General features: G+C 36.7%; 1 protein-coding gene across 14 annotated transcripts in view; it reads right to left on the reverse strand.

Annotated features, from left to right (window-relative positions):
- Positions 1–22,969, reverse strand: part of ZNF280D (zinc finger protein 280D) — a 126,033-nt gene that overhangs the window by 99,092 nt on the left and 3,972 nt on the right. For 4 of the 14 annotated variants that reach the window (XM_086321145.1, XM_086321153.1, XM_086321149.1 and 1 more), the window contains exons 1-3: positions 17,977–18,118; positions 11,231–11,276; positions 2,854–3,000 (exon numbers count right to left, since the gene is read on the reverse strand). In XM_086321145.1, coding sequence (XP_086177271.1) covers positions 2,854–3,000; positions 11,231–11,243 — 160 coding nt within the window. In that variant the 5' untranslated portion in view covers positions 11,244–11,276; positions 17,977–18,118. Of the gene's footprint in view, positions 1–2,853; positions 3,001–11,230; positions 11,277–17,976; positions 18,119–22,969 lie in introns of those variants that run through there. The other 10 variants (XM_086321147.1, XM_086321156.1, XM_086321151.1 and 7 more) reach the window with 3 other exon arrangements.

The following is a 22,969-nucleotide window of genomic DNA, read 5'->3' on the forward strand; positions in this document are numbered from 1 at the left end:
GAATAAGAATAATATTTCTAACTGTAATTCAAAATCCAAAACCCAGAAGTTAAAGATTGATAAATATGACTACCCATAAGTAAAATCTTCTGCATGGCAAAGAAATAGTTCACATAATTGGCAAAAATATTCCAAAAATATATTCATATACAACTAAAATTGAAGTATATATCTTGCTTTGAGAGATGAAAGGGCTGTACATACATGCATTCAAGTTCCTATTTACTGAAAATCAAATCCTGTCCAACATCCATATCCAATTCACACCCTTATAAGCCCTAAAGTATCATTATAAGGGACCTCATTGGATTATCTCCACCATTACTCAAGTCCTGAAAGGGAAACTATTAGAGAATGCAGACTAAAGTGAACATACAGTTTACCAGAATATCTTGCAACTTAACGGGCTTCATATTTATCACTATACCAGAAGTCAGTCAGAGCCTAATACGACTTTCAGGATCAGTTTAAAGTTTCTAATTGCATGCATGCATGTGAACTCAATAATTTACAGGTTTTTCTATGACAGAACTAAAATTCAGAAGACTAAGGATCTGCCTAAAATTATTGTTTAGAAAAAGGTAAAAGGACCAACACCAGACCTCATAAAACAATTTCCTCATTTCCCCTAATAATAGAAAGGAACAAGCCTCCATAAATTAATTCTGTAGTATAGACAGAGAGAGAGAGTGCAAGCTACTAGCTGCTGCTGCTGCTGCTGCTGCTAAGTTGCTTCAGTTATGTCTGACTCTGTGCGACCCCATAGACAGCAGTCCACCAGGCTCCTCTGTCCCTGGGATTCTCCAGGCAAGAACACTGGAGTGGGTTGCCATTTCCTTCTCTAATGCATGAAAGTGAAAAATGAAAGTGAAGTCACTTAGTCGTGCCTGACTCTTAGCGACCCCATGGACTGCAGCCTACCAGGCTCCTCCGTCCATGAGATTTTCCAGGCAAGAGTACTGGAGTGGGGTGCCATTGCCTTCTCCAATTCTGTAGTGTAAAGGGCCATATAAAAGTAGGACTGTTTTCTGAAAATGACAGTGCAGTACTCTATACCTAAGTATTAGAGATGTCCATTCTAAAGGAGGTCAGTCGTGGGTGTTCTTTGGAAGGAATGATGCTAAAGCTGAAACTCCAGTACTTTGGCCACCTCATGGGAAGAGTTGACTCATTGGAAAAGACTCTGATGCTGGGAGGGATTGGGGGCAGGAGGAGAAGGGGACGACAGAGGATGAGATGGCTGGATGGCATCACCGACTCGATGGACGTGAGTTTGAGTGAACTCCAGGAGTTGGTGATGGACAGGGAGGCCTGGCGTGCTGCAATTCATGGGGTCACAAAGAGTTGGACACGACTGAGCAACTGAACTGAACTGAACTGAAAGGAGAACAATCTGCTCAAACAACTTGACACTACTTTCATGCATAAATTCAAGATTAAGTATTTATTCAAACCTTCAAAGGATTACTGCTCAAGTATGTTTTGGTTTTTGTATTCTACAATAAAAAATTTTTTACCTTCCTTTGTGGCGACATATATAAACATTTAGCTCATACTCCATATGTTAAAATATTTTATGGCTTATACAAAAGCAACAATACAATCATTTAAATTCTGCATCTTAAGAGTACAGAAAAGAAATTCTACTGGGATCAGTCTCCTTCTGACAATTATTTTAAAATTAACATACATTTTTCTATTTGAACACTGTTAAGAGTCATCTAAAAATCAGTATAAATTCAATTTAAGTCTTAATTGTCTTGTTTTCAGTAAGACAACTTGAGTAACAATTTTGCAATATGGTAATATTCCCATATAAAATAATTATAGCAACTAGAAACAGTAATTAAGAGAATGTATAATTATGTTCCACTATCAGCAACAAGTATGCCACCACACCTAGTTCAATTTATAATCAAAGTAGCACTCCATTCAGAACCTCTTTTGAGTGATTATCAATCTTCCACAAAAAATGCTATTCAGAATTTCATCAGTTAAGCTAGTCTCCCTCTGATAAAACTGAAAAAAAAGAAGTGTCATTCCAAGCTTAGAGGCAATAGAAGAAAGAATCAGGCTTTCAGAAAATTTGAAAGCAGTCTCTCTGCTATACTTTTAAGCACTGATTTTGGCAAAACAAAACAAAACACTAGTATGCTGGTTATGAGCTTTGGTAAATTCTCCTGACTTAAGCAAACAAAACACATGTAAGTGCAATGGGAAGGGATCTATTTTCTCTTTCTCCCCTGAAATGTATACATTACTTCTCTGTACTTCCATACATTACTGAGTGGATGACAAGAGCCATTTGTCTTTAACATTATAACAATGGCAAATCCAATTACTCTTAACTGAAATCATTCACTGCCTATGAATTTTGTAGCTACTATAAATGTCACTGCAATGAGGCAGCTGCTTGCATGTGAGAACCCCTATCTAAGACTAACCTAAACATACTTAGTGTATTCTAACATTTTAAGCAAAATATTCTAAACTCTTCTGTTTCTGGGTTTTAAGTGAGGGGGGAAAAAAAAGAAAATGAACAAAAAGATAAACAGGTTACTTGGCTCCACTAAAAATTATGATTTCTATTATGAAAAACTTCTGATGTCACCAGTTTGTCTTAGTCCATTTAGTTTTCTCACATCTGATATTTTAACTTCTTAGCTCCTTCCACAAGTTCCTGATTTTAAAACTTTAATTCTGAAATTCTTACCAATTTCCCACCCAATCTTTCATCCTTAACTCCTTACAAAGGAACAAGGACTTAATTAAATGCGTATAAGAGAGTTCACAAGGTTTTCCATTAGAAATGGTATCTTAGAAAACTGGGGTTTACTGAAAGTAAATGCTCACTTGAAATTGCTGGTTTTGAACTTGATATCTCTCCAACAAAGATCGGTTCATCATCATCATCATCATCAACCTCTTTTACTTTCTTCTGCCATGGTTCCAACTCTTCTTCTTCACATTCCATAAAGAGCTCTGCCATTTTTGAATTATCTAATTTTCAAAAGGAGAGAAGCAAACCTTATTTTCAAAAAGAAAAATAAATACATTTTTGTAATACATAGTAGGAGATTTAAGATCTACTTTAATAATCCTAATAGCAATTTCTGAGTTGATATTCACAGTTAGTACATGGCAGCAATAGTGAGAAACTCAGAGTTCACTCTCTAAGATTTAAACTAGTAAAACTTAGATAAAGAGATGATTGATAGATAATGGTTGATAGTAGTTATTTACAGTGGACAGAACATTTGGGAACAAAGTCAGTTTCAGTCATACACCTGGAATATGATTATCTATGAAAAAGATTGCACTGAACCATTATCTGGGAAAAAATGTACTAACAAATGAGAGACAAACTAAGAATAAAAGGCAACAGATGGGAGAGAGAACAGAAAAACTGAACCCAATTCAGGTATGTCAGGTACATAGCAAAGAAAGGATGAGATGCTAGACTAAAATAAAAGAACAAAGTGAGATTTATTCCAATCAGGGAAAATTTCTTGCCTGAAGAAACAGACCAAAGAACATACAGTAAAATATCACCATCCTAGAAGTTCTGACCAAGCATAGAAGCATTTTAGTGCCTTGGTGTTAAATATACAACCAATAAGCACCAGAAATTTTAGAAAAACCTCTTGTCTTCCAGACCAAAATCAATAAAACAGAGAAAGAACCTTTAGGAAAAGAGGTACAAAAAGAAAGACAAATATTAGAGAAAACATAGTTAGCATCTTCAGAGATATGAGACCAAAAATGATGTTATAAAAAGTAATGACAAAATAGGATTTAAAATACAATAGCCAAAATCTTTTCATTCACTTAAAAAAACAAATGTCCTCAGAACTGAAAAAAAAAATGTATATAAACACACACACACACACACACAAACAAAACAGAGAATACAAGGTTGTTAGAAAATCAATTTAAAGGTACAACACTTAAATTTATAGAAAGAGAATAGAGAGAAAGCAGGGGGTAAGTTATCAAAGAAATAATGCAAGAAAATTTCCAAGATCAGAAGACAATAATCTCTGAGCTGAAAGATCCCATTAACACTCAATACAACAATCAAGAAAAAAGTTATACCAGGACATATCACTGCCAAATTTCAGAACAAAAAAGATAAAGAGAATATCTTCAGGGATTGGGAGTTAGGGAACAGAAACAGGTCATATACAAAAGATTAAGAGTAATAAGAACAGAAACTAGAACACAGTAAAACAATTCTTTAAAAATTCTTACCAAAATTATATTTCAATTTAGAAAATCCAAACTTTTCATTTAAGTTTAAGAGTAAGGATCAGCAACATCACACAAAATTTACTTCCCAGGCACTCGTTCTCCTGAAGTTACTATAGAATCCACCAAAACAAGAGACTCAGTAAAGAAAGAGGAAGACACAGGATGTAGAAAACATGGCATTCAACACAGTACAAAGTTCCAGGACAACAGAAGTTCAGCAGGCCTAAAGAACAGCCAGTCTAGACTAACGCCTGAGAACAGTACCTTCAGGAGGAACATCTCCAGGAGGCCAAAGAAAAGATGATTAAAATATAAAATTTTATACTACCTGACAGATTTCAACATACTGAAAATTGAACTGAGAGGTTCTTGAGGGTGTGAGAAGATTTAGCTATAGATGTTAATAAAAGTTAGCAAATCAAAAAACATGAAAAGTATTAATTGCTGGGTAAACAAACAAGTAAAAAATGTATTCCCTCACATGCTATTCTATATATAATAGCATATGAATAGCATACTACCATGCTCATCAGTAAATAGTGTTTATATGGACATCATAATGAAAATATCAAATACAGATTTAACCAAAAATTGGGAGACACTTAGAGGGAAGGAAGGGATAGCTGTAAAAAGCAAAAATCCTCATGACAGAATAGTACCAGAAAATGGTTAAAACTGACTATGCAACGGAAAGCACAAATATATACGCACATAAGCACTTTTTAAGAAACTGAGGCTAAACCACATAGTCTTTTTAAGTTGTTTGCTTTATTTAAAACTATGTGTATACTTTAAGCTGAGATGAAGGAGAAAAAGGAAGAGTAAGAGTAGCAGAGGAGGGAAAAAAAGAGATACAGTATTAAAGTTCTAAACTAAAGTAATAGGAATGGAGATGGGTACAAGTGATATATAAAGAGGGTATATATACATATGCGTGTGTGTATATACACACACACACACAAGGGCCAACTCATAGGAAAAGACCCTGATGCTGGGAAAGATTGAGGGCAGAAGAGGGCGACAGAGGAGGAGATGGCTGGATGGCATCACTGACACAATGGACATGAGCTTGAGCAAACTCAGGGAGATAGTGAAGGACAGGGAAGCCTGGCGTGCTGCAATCCATGGGGTTGCAAAGAGTTGAACATGACTGAGCGACTAAACAACAAAATGTCTGTCTGTCTATCTGTCTGTCTGTATAGGACAGGATGCTGCTGCTGCTCTAAGTCACTTCAGTCATGTCCGACTCTGTGCGACCCCATAGACAGCAGCACACCAGGCTCCCCCGTCCCTGGGATTCTCCAGGCAAGAACACTGGAGTGGGTTGCCATTTCCTTCTCCAATGAAGGAAAGTGAAAAGTGAAAGTGAAGTCACTCAGTTGTGTCCAACTCTTCACGACCCCACGGACTGCAGCCTACCAGGCTCCTCCACCCGTGAGATTCTCCAGGCAAGAGTACTGGAGTGGGGTGCCATTGCCTTCTCCAATGCAGGAAAGTGAAAAGTGAAAATGAAGTCTCTCAATCGTGTCCAACTCTTAGCGACCCCATGGACTACAGCCTACCAGGCTCCTCCGTCCATGCAATTTTCCAGGCAAGAGTACTGGAGTGGGGGTATAGGACAGAGGGAGACTTCAAAAGGAAAAAACCTCCAGGGCTCAAAGGTTCTGGCTTAGACAATGATATCATTATGAATTAAAGGTGGTAACTTCTAGAGGTCATTTTTTATTATAATAAAGCAATGCCATTTCTCTTTTGACTCAAACTTAAAACAATGTTCTACCACCGTCTTAAAAGATAGTGCTAATTGAAACAGTACTTTGGAGATGTCATACACAGGAAATACCTTATTAAAGTAGGTGCCATTCTTTTACAAATTTAAAAGAATTTTCCCTTCTATAAATGTACCTTAAATCATTTCCTGGTCTATAATTACTTAAATGTTTAGTAGTCCACCTACCAAAAAATATATAAATAAATAAGGCCTTCTCATTTTCCCAAATGTCATCAATATCATGAAATGATCCCTTTCTTTTCTAAACTATACTGTTTTAATAGTTATATAGAATTCTTCAAGTCAAATGATTAAAAACATTACTACATTTAAGGCAAAATGAGCTCCTTGACAGTATATTTCACTCTACATATAAGATAGGCAGTACAGACATATATAATAATCTAAAACCAGGAAAGTAGGTGAAGTCAAGCAATGCCTACTTTTAAAAGATTAGGGAAATTCATTAAATACCAATATTAAAAATATCCTATATTTCTAGTTGGTACATGCTACGAACTAAACTGAGTTTCTCCAAAATTCATATTCTGAAGTCCTCACCATCAGTACCTCACAATGTGTATATATTTGGAGGCAGAATCTTTAAAGAAGTAAGTTAAAGTGAGATTATGAGAGTGGGCGCTAATACATTATGATCATTGTCCATAAGAGAAGAGCAGATCAGGACACATATATATGTACAGAGGTAAGACCATTTGAAGACATAGGAAGCAGATGACCATCTATAAGCAAAGGAGAGGCCTGAAATATATCCTTCCTTCAAGTCACTCAAAAATACCTAGATCTTAGACATCTAGCCTCCAGAAATATGAGAAAATAAGTTTCTGTTAAGTCATCTACTCTATAATACTTTGCTATGACAGATCTATCAAACTCATGGAGAAAACAAAGGTCTTCCACCTCACTCTTTAGCATGGCACTGCCATTGTCAATATATTCAGGATATGTTGTTGAGAAATAATTTTTGAAGATACATGACAGCTTTATAATATTTTTAGAAATAATTAGATTTTGCCTATGCATAAAAGAAACATAAGAAAGCCTTCCTAAGTGATCAATGCAAAGAAATAGAGGAAAACAATAGAATGGGAAAGACTAGAGATCTCTTCAAGAAAATGAGAGATACCAAAGGAACATTTCATGCAAAGAAGGGCTCAATAAAGGACAGAAATGGTATGGACCTAACAGAAACAGAAGATATTAAGAAGAGGTGGCAAGAATACACAGAAGAACTATACAAAAAAACAAGTCTTAATGATCCAGGATAACCATGATGGTGAGATCACTCACCTAGAGCCAGACATCCTAGAGTACAACGTCAAGTGGGCCTTAGAAAGCATCACTACGAACAAGCTAGTGGACATGATGGAATTCCAGCTGAGCTATTTCAAATCCTAAAAGATGATGCTGTTAAAGTGCTGCACTCAATATGCCAACAAATTTGGAAAACTCAGCAACGGCCACAGGACTGGAAAGGTGAGTTTTCATTCCCATCCCAAAGAAAGGCAATGCCAAAGAATGCTCAAACTACCACACAACTGCACTCATCTCACACATTAGCAAAGTAATGTTCAAAATTCTCCAAGCTAGGCTTCAACAGTATGTGAACCAAGAACTTCCAGATTGTTCAAGCTGGATTTAGAAAAGGCAGAGGAACCAGAGATCAATTTGCCAACATCCACTGGATCATCAAAAAAGCAAGAGAATTCCAGAAAAATACCTACATCTACTTCATTGACTACACTAAAGACTTTGACTGTGTGGATCAAACAAACTGTGGAAAATTCTTCACGAGATGGGAATATCAGACCACCTGACTTGCCTCCTGAGAAATCTGTATGCAGGTCAGGAAACAACAGTTAGAACCAGACATGGAACAACAGACTGGTTCTAAATTGGGAAAGGAGTACATCAAGGCTGTATATTGTTTCCCTTCTTATTTAACTTACAAGCAGAGTACATCATGTGAAATGCCAGGCTGGATGAAGCACAGCTAGAATCAAGATTGCCAGGAGAAAAATCTGCTATGTACAGAGAAGGCAATGGCACCCCACTCCAGTACTCTTGCCTGGAAAATCCCATGGACAGAGCAGCCTGGTAGGCTGTAGTCCATGGGGTCGCAAAGAGTCGGACACGACTGAACGACTTCGCTTTCACTTTTCACTTTCATGTGTTGGAGAAGGAAATGGCAATCCACTTCAGTGTTCTTGCCTGGAGAATCCCAGGGACGGGGGAGCCTTGTGGGCTGCCATCTATGGGGTCGCACAGAGTCGGACACGACTGAAGTGACTTAGCAGCAGCAGCAAGGAATCATAATGTTGATCTTCCTTTTTCCACATGGTTTATTTGGCATCTGTATGTCTTCTTGGTAAAATATCTGTTCATATCTTTCACCTATTTTTCTTTTTATCAACAAATAAATAGCTCCTTTTTATCCTCAAGAAAAAAGAAAAGAAAAGAAAAATCTGATATGTAGATGACACCACCCTTATGGAAGAAAGGGAAGAAGAAACAGCCTTTTGATGAAAGTGAAAGAGGAAAGTGAAAAAGCTGGCTTAAAACTCAGCATTTAAAAAAAAAAAGATCCTGGCATCTGGTCAGGTGATCCAGTCCCATCACTTCATGGCAAACAGATTGGGGAAACAATGGAAACAGTGACAGACTTTATTTTCTCTGGCTCCAAATCACTGCAGATGGTGACTGCAGCCATGAAATTAAAAGACGCTTGCTCCTTGGAAGAAAAGTTACGACCAACCTAGACAGCATATTAAAAAGCAGAGACATTACTTTGCCAACAAAGGGCCGTCTAGTCAAAGCTATGGTTTTTCCAGTAGTTATGTATGGATGTGAGAGCTGGACCATAAAGAAAGCTGAGCACCGAAGTTGTGTTGTGGTGTTGGAGAAGACTCTTCAGAGTCCCTTGGATAGTAAGGAGAGCAAACCAGTCCATCCTAAAGGAAATCAGTCCTGAATATTCATTGGAAGGACTGATGCTGAGGCTGAAGCTCCAATACTTCTGCCACCTGATGAGAAGAATTGACTCTTACCACCCATATTCTTGCCACCTCTTCTTAATCACTTCTCTTTCTGTGAGGTCCTGACCGTTTCTGTCCTTTATCATGCCCATCCTTGCATGAAATGCTCCCTTGTAATCTCCAATTTTCCTGAAGAGATCTCTGGTCTCTCCCTATAGTTTTCCTCTATTTCTTGGCATTGTTCATTGAAAAAGGTCTTCTTGTCTCTCCTTGCTATTTTCTGGAACTCTGCATTCACTGCAGTATATCTTTAACTTTCGCTTCTCTTCTTTCCTCAGATATCTGTTAAGCCTCCTCAGACAACCACTTTGCCTTCTTCCATTTCTTTCTCTTCGCGACAGTTTTGGTAAACTGCCACCTGTACAATGCTATGAACCTTCGTCCATAGTTCTTCAGGCACTGTCTACCAGATCTAATCCCTTGAATCTATTCATCACCTCTGCTGTATAATCATAAGGGAGTTGATCCAGGCAAGAATAGTGGAGTGGGCTGCCATTTCCTCGTCCAGAGGTCTTCCCAGGGATCGAACCTGTGCCTCTTATGTCTCCTTCATTGGCAGGCAGGTTCCTTACCACTAGTGCTACTTGGGAATGCCCAAAACCTGAATGGCCTAGTTGTTTTCCCTACTTTCTTCAATTTAAGCCTGAATTTTGCACTAAGAAGCTCATGACCTAAGTCACAGTCAGCTCCAAGTCTTGTTTTTGCTGACTGTATACAGCTTCTCTATCTTTGGCTGCAAAGAACATAATCAATCTGATTTCAGTACCGACTATCTGGTGATGTCCATATGTAGAGTCATCTCTTGTGTTGCTGGAAAAGATGTTTGCTATGACCAGTACGTTCTCTTGACACTGTTAGCCTTCACCCTGCCTCATTTTGTACTCCCAGGCCAAACTTGCCTGTTACTCCAGGTATCTCTTGACTTCCTATTTTTGCATTCCAATCCTCTATGATGGAAAGGACATCTTTTTTTGGAGTTAGTTCTAGAAGTAGGTCTTCATTGAACTGGTCAACTTCAGCTTCGCTGGCATCAGTGATTGGGGCACAGACTTGGATTACTGTGATGCTGAATGGCTTGCCTTGGAAACGAACTGAGATCATTCTGCTGTTTTGAAGACTGCACCCACATGCTACATTTTAGACTCTTTTGTTGACTATGAGGGCTACTCCATTTCTTCTAAGGGATTCTTGCCTGCAGAAGTAGTTATAATGGTCATCTGAATTAAATTTGCCTGTTCCTATCCATTTTAGTTCACTGATTCCTAGTATATCAATGTTCACTCTTGCCATGTCCTGCTTGAACACATTTAATTTACCTTGAAACAATGGAGACAGTGACAGACTTTATTTTCTTGGGTTCCAAAATCACTGCAGATGGTGACTGCAGCCATGAAATTAAAAGATGCTTGCTCCCTGGAAGAAAAGCTATGACAAACCTAGACAGCATATTAAAAAGCAGAGACGATACTTTGCCGACAAAGGTCCATCTAGTCAAAGCCATGGTTTTTCCAGTAGTCCTGTATGGATGGGAGAGCTGGACCATAAAAAAAGCTGAGCACCGAAGAATTGATTGTTTTAAACTGTGGTGTTGGAAGAGTCTTGAGAATCCCTTGGACATTAAGGAGATCCAACCAGTTAATCCTAAAGGAAATTGGTCCTGAATACTCATTGGAAGGGCTGATGGTGAAGCTGAAGCTCCAATACTTTGGCCACCTGATACGAAGAACTGACTCAATGGAAAAGACCCTGATGTTGGGAAAGACTGAAGGTAGGAGAATAAGGAGACAACAGAGGATGAGATGGTTGGATGGCATCACCGACTCAATGGACATGAGTTTGAGCAAGCTCCAGGAGTTGGTGATGGACAGAGAAGCCTGGCGTGCTGCAGTCCCTGGGGTCACAAAGAGTCAGTCATGACTGAGCAACTGAACTGAACTGAACACTAGTATCTATCCTAGCAACAACACTTACTTTTTGGCTGAAAAAGGTTGCCACCAATCAAGATGAAAAGTTGATTTTCTGTAAACTGTTATCTAAGTACTGATACATGATATCAGTCAATTTTATGAGTCTCTTTAAGTAAAGCCAAATACTGAAAAATGAAACTTGAAATTCAGAAGTTCTTGGATCTAATTTTGATCTTCAAACTCACCATGTGACTCCATACAAGGCAGCAAGTTATACCTCAGTTTTCTTTACTATAAAATAAAGATAACTAGCATTAAAGTGGATTTCATTAAATACACACATGTTTAACCTTTTTTCATATAAAAAGCTCAAGTTTAAATTTGATAAGTCTAATATAAATATTTAATTCACTCTACATAATTGGTTCATTCTTGAATGAACTCAAATTTATTAAGTAAAATGGTGATTCCATTAAGCCCTTAATATTTGAGCAAGTCTGAAATTACTATATATAAAGTTTTTTAAAAGCATCCTTCTGTAGAAATGAATAATCACCTCATAGTATAGTATTGTATTAAATCTGAACATTCAGATGCTGACATTAACCTTTAACTGTTGCTGAGTCTTCACATTTCAGATATAAATATAACTGTTTCCATAAGAAAACATAATCATAAATCAATTTTAGTTTATGTTTTTCTGGGTTTTCTAATCAATGAACTCAAAAGGACAAAAACTAGTTGGATATAGTACTTTATCATAGATTACTTCATTCAAATAATTACTCAAACTAATCACAGTCATTTTTTCCTATATGTAAGGTAATGGGGCTAAGTTCTTGGGGAAAAACATAGATAAATAAGTCATAGTACTTGCCTCCAAAAATTCATAATCTATTATGTCTAAAATTCAAAACAAATGTTGCTAAAATAAATTTTCAAAATTTTGAACCGTCTTATTTAAAACAATCTGTTTTCTGGATTCCCACACACACAGCAGCATACATATTTTTTAAATATGCAGATATTTTTAAAAACCTCATGTTATAGTTATAAAGCAAAAAAAGGAAAAAATCAGATAACAGAAACCTAAAATACTGAGATACACAGTTAATACAATCTTCACATTCCTCTTTATTCTCAGGCTGACTAAAGCAAATTTTCCTGCATTTTATCCAATAATTTTCAAGTTATTTGGATTGAATCAGACCCTATGAAGAAATTTTTTTAATTTCAGAATCTATTGCTATTAAATGTTTAAAATACAAGAACAAGAGACTCTAGTGAATATTTATATAATATTAAATATGAACTAAATTCAGTAAATTTTAATATCAACTACATTCACCAGGTTCTCAGGTTATTCTTTAACTCAGTTATTTGAATAGTTGTAGCCTGCCCCTATACTAACATCAGAGGTATGTATAGATAATACATACAATTCTTGCTCACATTAAGGACCTACTAGTATCAAGAATACAGAATATTCTTTAACAGCTTCAATTACACAGCCTATGAAACTCAAATATAACATTTTTGTTAAGTGATCATAAAAACATCATTTAGCAGAACTTTAAAATCAGTATGCAATTTACAAATATTCAATTAATAAATGACCTGTCCATGTGAACAAGATATCCACTACCTCGTGGACAGAGGAGCCTGGTAGGCTACAGTCCATGGAGCTGCAAAGAGTCTGACACAACTTAGTGACAGAGTATGCACACGTGACTATAAAGATGACTTTAAGATGATCTACTTTAAAGGCCTGAGGATCGTAGTAGCTACTTAGGAACCTCCACTGATACACCAGCAAAGACACTAAAACACTGGTAATTAGAATTGCAATTTCAGTCAAAAGCTGCACTGTGTAATACAGTAGCTACTAGCCACATGTGACTATATAATTAAAACTAAATAAAATTTAAAATTCAGTTCCTCAGTTTCACCAACCACACTGCAAATGCTCAAAGCCACAAACAGCCGGTGGCTACTGCATTGGAAAGTGCAGCTACAGAACATTTCTATTGGACAACGTTAGTCTAAAGAGTCACTGCCATATTTCATTCTGATCAATATATACTTTCATGGATTCCTTTGGCATGTCAGCCTCTGGAGCATGCCAAAACTATCAAAGTAAAAATCTTGTAAGTCACTACTTCAGAATTTTGGTGGTAAGCCATAGAATTCTATGAAGGCTAAATCAGCTACCACTGAGATGAAATATCCAACAAAGATATGCAGTGGAAATCTCAAAGCTCCTACAGCTTCTACAGCTCAGACTTGGCTCCAAAACAGCTAGAAAAAGAGAATACACTACACTTCAGCTACTGACAGAGGTAGAAATTTCATGATCATGTTTAATACACTTGTTTCCAAATGAATTCCAAGTAAATGACTTATAAGACTTTTTAGATTATATCACTGTCTTTTGGAGACTGCTTGCATAAATAATTCCTACTTTGTTATTTTTTGTTTCAGATTTTATGTATCTAAAATTAAACTATATCTTAAGGAAGTCAAAGGAAATGTGAGGTTTAAATTTTTAACTGTTTGAAAATTTTACTTTTAGCCACTGACAGATATCACCTCATGTGATGTCACTGTTAAATAATAAAGGTAATGAATTTAGTCCTACGTACTCTCTGAAAAAGGAAAAATTAAGCCATTCCACAAACCACAGCTGTAGAGTCTACACATAAAAAGAGGACTAGGCTAGAAGTCAGAAGAACCAAGTCATAGCCCCAGCACTACCACAACTTTTAGTCCAGTTACCTCACAATTCTGGGTCTCAGCTCTCAGTTCAACTGAACGATCCCTAAGGCTAAATTCAGCTTTTTATACTTTACTGTATACTTTAAATATTTACTAACTATGAAATAGTAAAACTCAGTGGAGAACAACAGGTTCAAACTCTGACTCAACCACTTATTAGCTATATGACCTTGGCCAAGTTAGTAATCTCTGTACCCTGCCTACATACACATACACACACACACACACACATTTATGTATATATGCATATATATGTGTATATATATATATATATATATATATATTTATTTCACAGTTATGATGAAGAACTGTAGAAAATTGTTGAAGAAATGGGAATACCAGACCACCTGACCTGCCTCTTGAGAAACCTGTATGCAGGTCAGGAAGCAACAGTTAGAACTGGACATGCAACAACAGACTGGTTCCAAATAGGAAAAGGAGTAAGTCAAGGCTGTATATTGTCACCCTGCTTATTTAACTTATATTCAGAGTACATCATGCAAAATGCCAGGCTGAATGAAGCACAGGCTGGAATCAAGATTGCCAGGAGAAATATCAGTAACCTCAGATATGCAGATAACACCACCCTTATGGCAGAAAGAGAAGAGGAACTAAAGAGCCTCTTGATGATGGTGAAATAGATGAGTGAAAAAGCTGGCTTAAAACTCAACATTCAAAAAATGAAGATCCTGGCATCCCGTCACATCACTTCAGAGCAAACAGATGGGGAAATGATGGAACCGGTGACAGATTTTATTTTCTTGGGCTCCAAAATCACTGTGGACAATGACTGCAGCCATGAAATTAGAAGACGCTTGCTCGTTGGAAGAAGAACAATGACAAACCTAAACAGCATATTAAAAAGCAGAGACATTACTTTACCTACAAAGGTCCGTGTAGTCAAAGCTATGGTTTTTCCAGTAGTTATGTTCAGATGTCAGAGCTGGACAATAAAAAAGGCTGAGCGCCAAAGAACTGATGTCTTTGAACTGTGGTGCTAGAGAAGACTCTTAAGAGTCCCTTGAACAACAAGAAAATCAAATCAGTCAATCCTAAAGGAAATCAATCCATAATATTCATTGGAAGGACTGATGCTAAAGCTGAGGCTCCAATACTCTGGACACCTGATGGGCAGAGCCAACCACTGGAAAAGACCCTGATGCTGGGAAAGACTGAAGGCAGGAGGAGAAGGGGATGACAGAGGATGAGATAGTTGGATGGCATCACCAATTCAATGGACCTGAGTTTGAGCAAACTCCAGAAGAGGTGAGGGACACGGAAGCCTGGCATGCTGTAGTCCATGGGGTCTCAAAGAGTCAGACACCATTGAGCGACTAAACAACAACAAACTGGTTTATGGAAAAGAGAACTTATAGACTCCTTTACAGAATTAGTTGTAGGCACATTTTAAACAATGATCGGTAAACCTAGTGTTTCTCTCTCCACCTCTAGGTTTCACTTCCTTTATTCTGATTCTACCCTACGAAAGGGTCCTTCTATTGTGAAGGACTACAGCAGCTCAGGACCTCCCTGGTGGTTCAGTGGTTAAGAATCCACCTGACAATGCAGGAGACACGGGTTCGATCCCTAGTCAGGAAGATCCCCTGGAGAAGGAAACAGCAACCCACTCCAGTATTCTTGCCTAGGAAATCCCATGCACACAGGAGCTTGGCAAATTACATGGGGTTGCAAAAGAGTAGGACATGATTTAGTGACTAAACCCCATCATCACGAAGAACAAACCGCAGCTCCAACTAACACCTTCCAACATTCAAGACTTGGACAATGATAAGAGGACCAGCTCTGACTCAAGTTGACTGGCTTGGCTAAAGTCATATGCCCTTCCCTAAATCAATCACTACTGATCCCCCTGGTAATAGACACACAACCACAAGGTTAACTACTGGAGGAGGGGGTGGTTCCCCAAGGGAAAATCAACATGTATGTTACCAAGGTAAGGGACTTAAGGATGAATGGATGTTGAGTAGCAAGAACAACAAACGCCCACTAGCAGGAATTAGAATTAAAGCTTTGTCCCAATCAAAAGACTAAGATTTCTAACATAGAAAAAACATAAGACTGGGGCAGGCATGGCAAAAATGAAAGGTGTTTACAGATATTTTAAAGTTTGTCATAAGAAAAAAGGCAAGAGGAAGACCTGATCCTGTGGCTCAAGTGATGATAACAACAATAACAACACTGCTAATATTTACTTGTTTTTGAGTAAACCAGAGATTTTCATTTCTAGTTTGAGCTTAAAAACAACTACTGAGTTCATTACATACAACTATAAGTTATAATAATTATAAGTTATTATGTATAATAATATCATTACCATTAGCTAATTAATTAAACACTCATTATTTCATCTAATCCTCAAAAACCTTTATGACACTATTACTATCCTTGCTTTATAGCTGTGGAAATCCAATTATAGAGGTTAAGTACCGGCCCCAAAGAAACACAATTAAGTGGCTGAGCAAGGATTCAAACCCAGACACTTCAAAGGCCGAAGATTTCAACCACATACTATTTGCCTACAACAAGAACAAAATCAGAATAATAGGGAGGCAGATTACATATATGAAACAATCAGCAATTAAAATATCAGGAAATTAGATGAACTTGAGAGTGATAGATCACTAAAGAAAAATGAAAAATTCAAGCATTATGAATTGAAAATAATCACTTTCAAGATCCCTAAGGATCCTTCCAACTTGAATACTGTAAACATCTAGTATACAAAAATTTTTGGCCTAGACTGAAGGAAAAGGGGAATTTATTATTACTTCAGTTAAAAAAAAAACAAACTGCTCTAATTGAAAAAGTTGAATTATTAAAGTTCATCTTAGGAGTTAGAAATGAAGAATTTTAGTACTCTACCTACTATACCTAAATATTTTCCAGAAACTCTCAAGTACAATGTAACAAATGAAACTGTCATCCTTTTGCACTTTTTTCAGTGTTTCCCTCTTTCATTCATCATATCTTATCAAGTCCTCAGTTCTATAGTCTTCCTTCAAAATATTTCCCACAGCCAACCTTGCCTTTCCATTTGTAAGTACTTGTTCAGGCCCTAAAAACTGCACACCTATAGCAACAGATTTACAAGATTCACTTTGTCTCTCAGCATCCAGATCTGCTTTCATCCATTTAATATAAAATCATCAAATTATCAATTCCCTGAAATAATGCTTTTATTGTGTCACTTATCAATTCCAAACTCAATAACTCCACCAATACAGGCAGAGCTGGGTTATCCCAGTGCCAGAGGCTTCCAGAATGCAACGAAGCACAGAATAAGCCAAATGCTCTAGGACCTGACACTTCCACTAGAAGTTGTGCTGCTTGGCTTGCACTGTCTAACCCAAGAAGAGAACACATAATTCTGAGCTAGAAAGACTGAAGCTGGAGAAGGAAATGGCAACCCACTCCAGTATTCTTGCCTGGAGAATCCCATGGACGGAGGAGCCTGGTGGGCTATACAGTCCACGGGGTCGCAAAGAGTCGGACACGACTGAGCGACTTAAAAAAAAATAAAAAAATAAAAAGAAAGACTGAAGCTGAAGTGAGGGAAGGCCAAAGCATCACATCTTACAAAAAATATGCACTGTCTGGTACCCAGGAATTATTACAATGACTGAAATAAACTTTTTCTAAGACTCAATTTTCTCATCTATAAAGGACAGATGATGATAATACCATCCATCTCCAAAGAGCATTTGTTTTGAGGATGAAATATAATCATGAAACACATTATAATCAATAAAATACTACATTAAAAAAAATGAAATGAACCTTGCACCTTATTTTATGTCCTTGAATATGTTCTAGTGTCTCCCAGTTTAGAGTCTATGGGAACTTGAACAGAATTTGTATCCTACTGTTCTGTGAAAATTGTATAAATTTTAATTATGTTGAACTGGTTTATGGTGCTTTTCAGGTCTACTATATTCTTCTACTTTTCTATATATTTATTCTATTAATTTTTGAGAGTTTGATATTGAAACTCCAACTAAAAATCTTACTTTATCTATTTAAAAAAAATTGTAAAGTACAGTAGAACTATATTCTATATTTTTCAAGTCTCCTATAAATGCATTATTATATTTTCATAATTTAAAAAATTTTAAATAAAGAAATGAAAGATTAGAAAGATATCTTCCTCTCTAAAGAACATGAATACTAACAATGTAGTGTCAATTTTCTTATTTACCTTTTTCTATTCAATAAAGTTGGGAGATTATTTATTTTTCCTCATGGAATTTAACAAAGCCACTTCCATGCTGTACTTTTTTCCATAAGGACCTTTCTATCAGCAGTCAGCAATCCGAAAGTTGAAAGTCAGATATTAAACCCTAAACAGGAAAAGCAAAATGAGTAAACAAAAGAGATAGGGATTAGGATATATCTAAAATTCCCAGACTGCTACCAAACCCTCCAGGTTTTGCTTCTCAAACTTGCCAAAGGTTAAGAACAAATACCTACAAAATAAGGAATACAGGATAAAGCCTTAGAAACAAGGAGCAAATTATGTCATAGACTAATGATATTTGCATTGGTTAAAATCCCTCAATACAAAGACATTCACATCATGCTGAAGAAATCTGGCCAAAATAAAACCCAACAGTGCAGCTGATTTTCTAAGGATGAAACCTATAAACTCAACCTGAGAAATTTAAGAAATATATATTAATTTACTTAAAAGTGACTGTAACAAACACAATGCATATTAACACAAATACTTTTATGAAAAATAGCTGTTTTTTCCAAAACAAAAATTTAGAGGATGGCACTGTTTTCCATTTTTGCAAATCTTATTAATTTTAATACCTGTGTTCAGAGACAGCTGGATTCCCTTATCTGCTTCTGTATTCAATCTGTTATACTACCTTGTTCTGTTGAAGTGAGGGAAATCCAGCTTCATAGGATGTTAATAGATACATGGTAAAGGGAAGGCCTTGTAGAACCCTTACTCCATTAGCGAAGGAATGCAAAGAAGTGGAAAACCTATAATGGTAGTAGGAGGCAAGAAGGTTTCACGTGTGAGTTGGAAAGCAGTGGAACTCTGTATCTTACCATCCAAATTAACCATCAACCTTCGGCATACTATCAGAGTCCATAGGAACAGTTTCAGCTCTAATTTTCTTTCTTTAGCAGTTCTAGTTTTAAAAACTGACATTTTATGAATTCTACTGTTTCCGAGAGATCTTCAAACAACAAAGGGAAAATTTACTTATTACTTTAAAATAGAATAAAACTCATTCTATCTTATGATTACTATGTGAGCCATAGAATACTTTTATAAATCTAAGATACATTATGGAATCTGAGTGGTATTATTTTTCCTGCACCTTAAAATATTTTGCTAATTCCTTCATTCTAGGTGTTATTTCACTGCTGAGCATCAATTTTTCCCAACTATACTTTTAAAAAGAACACTAAAATAATAAAACAGAAGAATGATTTAACTGCCTAGAAGGATAATGCAAAAGTGAAATAAATCATCACTAATACATTATGCTTTGCCTTTCTCCTCTTCTTTTGAGTTTTCCTATTGTTTGGCACAAAATACTACATCAGCTTCCAAAAAGGCATAGAAGACTAGAGGCATTATCTTTGCAGTGTCAGGAAGGAAAGACTTTACTTCTACCCTTTTAGGATACAATATCTGTGGCCTGTGAATTAAATTAACAAAAGACAAGTCAACAGGAGAAAAAACACATTAATTTTTATTAATATTTACATACACTAGAGTTCACAAAAAAGAAGTAAAACTCAAGCAGTTAGATTCAGAGTATATATCATTTAAACAAAGGAAAGGGAATTGGGGCTTTAAGAGACAATAAATTGGGGGCGGGGGAGATTAGCAACTATGTGGTAGAACTAATGGAAGGTAAGGGTTATTTTAGTTGAGTCTGTTTATGCAAACTCATCTCAGTATCAACTCTCCATCTTAAATATTAAGAGTCACTCTTCCCTTTCTGGCAGGGTGATGGGAAAACCTTCAAAAAAGAAATGTATGCCCTGCTTTTAGGCAGTTGATGTGGGGGGCAGGGGGAGGGGGTTGGTGGCAGCTCTTACTGCAATTCCACATTTGTTGATTCTCAATTACCTTCCTCTCAAAATAATCCTTTTGTCAAAGTGGCGTATTTTAGGGGGCAGATCCTTTCATCAGCTTCTAGTTTTCATTGACTATGGTTAAGAACTCAGAACTTGGGGGCTTCACTGGTAGCTCAGTGGTAAAGAATCCACTTGCCAACGGAGGAGCCATAGGCTGGATCCTTGGTCTAGAAAGATCCCACATGCCACTGAGCAACAAAGTCCATGTGCCACAACTACTGAGCCTGTGCTCTAGAGCCTGGAAACCTCAACTACCAAAGCCCACGTGACCCAGGTTCAGCAACAAAGAGAGGCCACTGCAATGAGAAGCCAACACACCACAACCGGAGACTGGCCCCCACTCAGTGAAACTAGAGAAAAGGCCCTCGAAGCAACAATGGTCCAGCACAGCCAATAAATAAAGAACTCAGAACTTTTAATTTTCTGTCCATACTGAACAGACGAAAACTGACAGAGGAGACATTTCAAAATTATTAGATGAACCTAAAGAAGCACTTCAGACTGCAATAATGACAGTGAAATTTGGGAACTCTTAGGCTAAGTCTAGATTAGACTAAATCCCTAAACAGATTTTCTCAAATTCAAAAATGAGTAAACAATATATTTCTAAAAACTAAAAGGAAATACAGTATTCTCATTCAGCAGGAAAGGCTTCATCATGCAAAATTTTTATAAGAATGCAAAATTTTTATAAGAATGCAAAAGGACACGTGACAGTACTCTTTCATTCTTCATGTCTGTGGGCTAAAATTTAACTTGATACAGTTCTTGAGTGGAGAAGTATTAAATGCAGATGTATACAATGGTGACTAGAAAGAAACAGGCAATGCAGAGAATTTTTTAATTCATTGAATTATTCTAATTGGTGTCTACAAATCTAAAACTGGAAATACCTTGCAATTAGGAAGTAAAGATGGCCATCTTCTCTTTAGCAAAATTTTGAACCATACAAGTTTTCAAAAACTTCTTGAAGTATTGCATTAGAGGATGCACATTGCAAAAAGAAGACCCAGAAGGAATGATAAGAATGAACCTACTAGGGAAATATTTGAAATCTCATCACTATGTTCCAGCTTCATGTATGACAGTTGAAGAATTAGTCATATGCAGACAATGTTGCCTATTTTAAGTAAACTTCAAACTGGAAAACACAGACTAAAACTCTAGGCAACATATGACAGTGTGACACTGTAAGCTTGAAAAATGCATAGAGTGATTCAGAAAAGGGATGAGAGCAGAACCAAGAACATCTCAAGAACTAACAAAAGAATCTGAAAATTCTATCAGAAATACAACTTGTGACAAATTTTTTTAAGTTTATAATTGGCTTAGTATTATCTATCAAGAAACTTTCCTTAGTTGGCAGTATCAGAAAGAACAAGGTTGAACTTCTGTGAAATTTCACACAGGAAAAGCAAGAGAAGTTAATTGCATATAATCTGGTTTTCAAACATATTTAATGATTCTTACTGCCCTAAGAAAAATTAGTACTCTCAGGACTTCCCTGGTGGTCCCATGGTTAAGAATCCACCTTCTAACTCAGGGGACATGGGATCAACCCCTGGGTGGGGTACTAAGATCCCAGATGCCACAACTAGAGAAAGCCCACACACTACACAACCAAAAAATTTAAATATATAAAATAATTTTAAAATTAAAAAAAACAATCTAGAACTCTTCTCAGCTTAATGCATTCTCAAGTATCAATGAATTTTTAAAACCCTGTATAAGTTAACCTGGAGAGAGTTATATTATATAAAAAGACTAAAGGAGGGATAGATACTGATTAAGAAAGTCAGGACCTATCCATGAGCTGAACAACACAGGGTTTAGGCCCTGCTCAGTTGAAAATTAGTGTGTAATAGTTGACACCTCTGTATGCATGATTCCAAATACATGGATTCAACCCAACTGCTGATCATGTAATACTGCAGCATTTTTACTGAAAAAGAAAATCCACATGGACCTGAAGTTCAAACTCATGTTGTTCAAGGGTCAACTATACTTAAAAATAGCAATGGCACCCCACTTCAGTACTCTTGCCTGGAAAATCCCATGGACGGAGAAGCCTGGAAGGCGGCAGTCCATGGGGTCGCTGAGGGTCAGATACAACTGAGCAATTTTACTTTTACTTTTCACTTTCATGCATTGGAGAAGGAAATGGCAACCCACTTCAATGTTCTTGCCTGGGGAATCCCAGGGACGGGGGAGCCTGGTAGGCTGCCATCTATGGGGTCGCACAGAGTTGGACACAACTGAAGTGACTTAGCAGCAGCATACTTAAAAAATGACTTGAAGATGATGGCCAATGACTAATATTACTATCATTATATGAAGAAAGCTTCAATTACAAAACCATAAGTTACCAAGAACATTCCTCATGCAACTAGGAAAAGCACTTATGGGAACTATAAGACAATTCTATTTCACCCTCTAACCAAAATATTCTACGGTCTAAGCGGGAAGAATAAAGGAAGATGCTCTGCGTGTGAATAAAAAACAGGAAAAAAAAAATCATGTTACAAACACAGTATTTGTCAAGAGAATTCAAATGTGATACATATTAATTGTAGGGGTAGTATTTAATTAGATGCATGAAATGTATTTTTTATTTCTTATTTCCAAGTACACACAAAGAAATGTTATGTTGAAATTCTTATTAAAAGTTCAAATAAGTTGTTTTACATTATTACTTTGCTGTTTAGTTGCTCAGTCATGTCCAACTTTTTGCAACCCCATGGACTGTAGCCCACCAAGCTCCTCCATCCATGGGATTTCCTAAGCAAGAATACGAGAGTGGGTTGTCATTTCCTTCTCTAGGGGATCTCCCCAACCCAGGGATTGAACCTGCATCTTCTGCACTGTCTGGCAGGTTCTTTACCATTGAGTCAATGGGGATAAGCCCACATTACCCCTCTATCCTTCTGTAAATTATATTCAAATTACATGATGATATAAAATTATACAAAATAGTTTAAATGTTTAAAAAAATAATTCCTTTTGATCTAGAAAATAAAGATTGATAATAATTTTTCCTGGTATAATGAGAATTAAAAGAATCCTTAAAACAACTACTTTGCAAAAAT

This window comes from Bos grunniens, chromosome 10 (genome assembly GCF_055505025.1).
Source record: "Bos grunniens cultivar Pamir isolate PY7600 chromosome 10, Bosgru_T2T1.0, whole genome shotgun sequence".
NCBI lineage: Eukaryota > Metazoa > Chordata > Mammalia > Artiodactyla > Bovidae > Bos > Bos grunniens.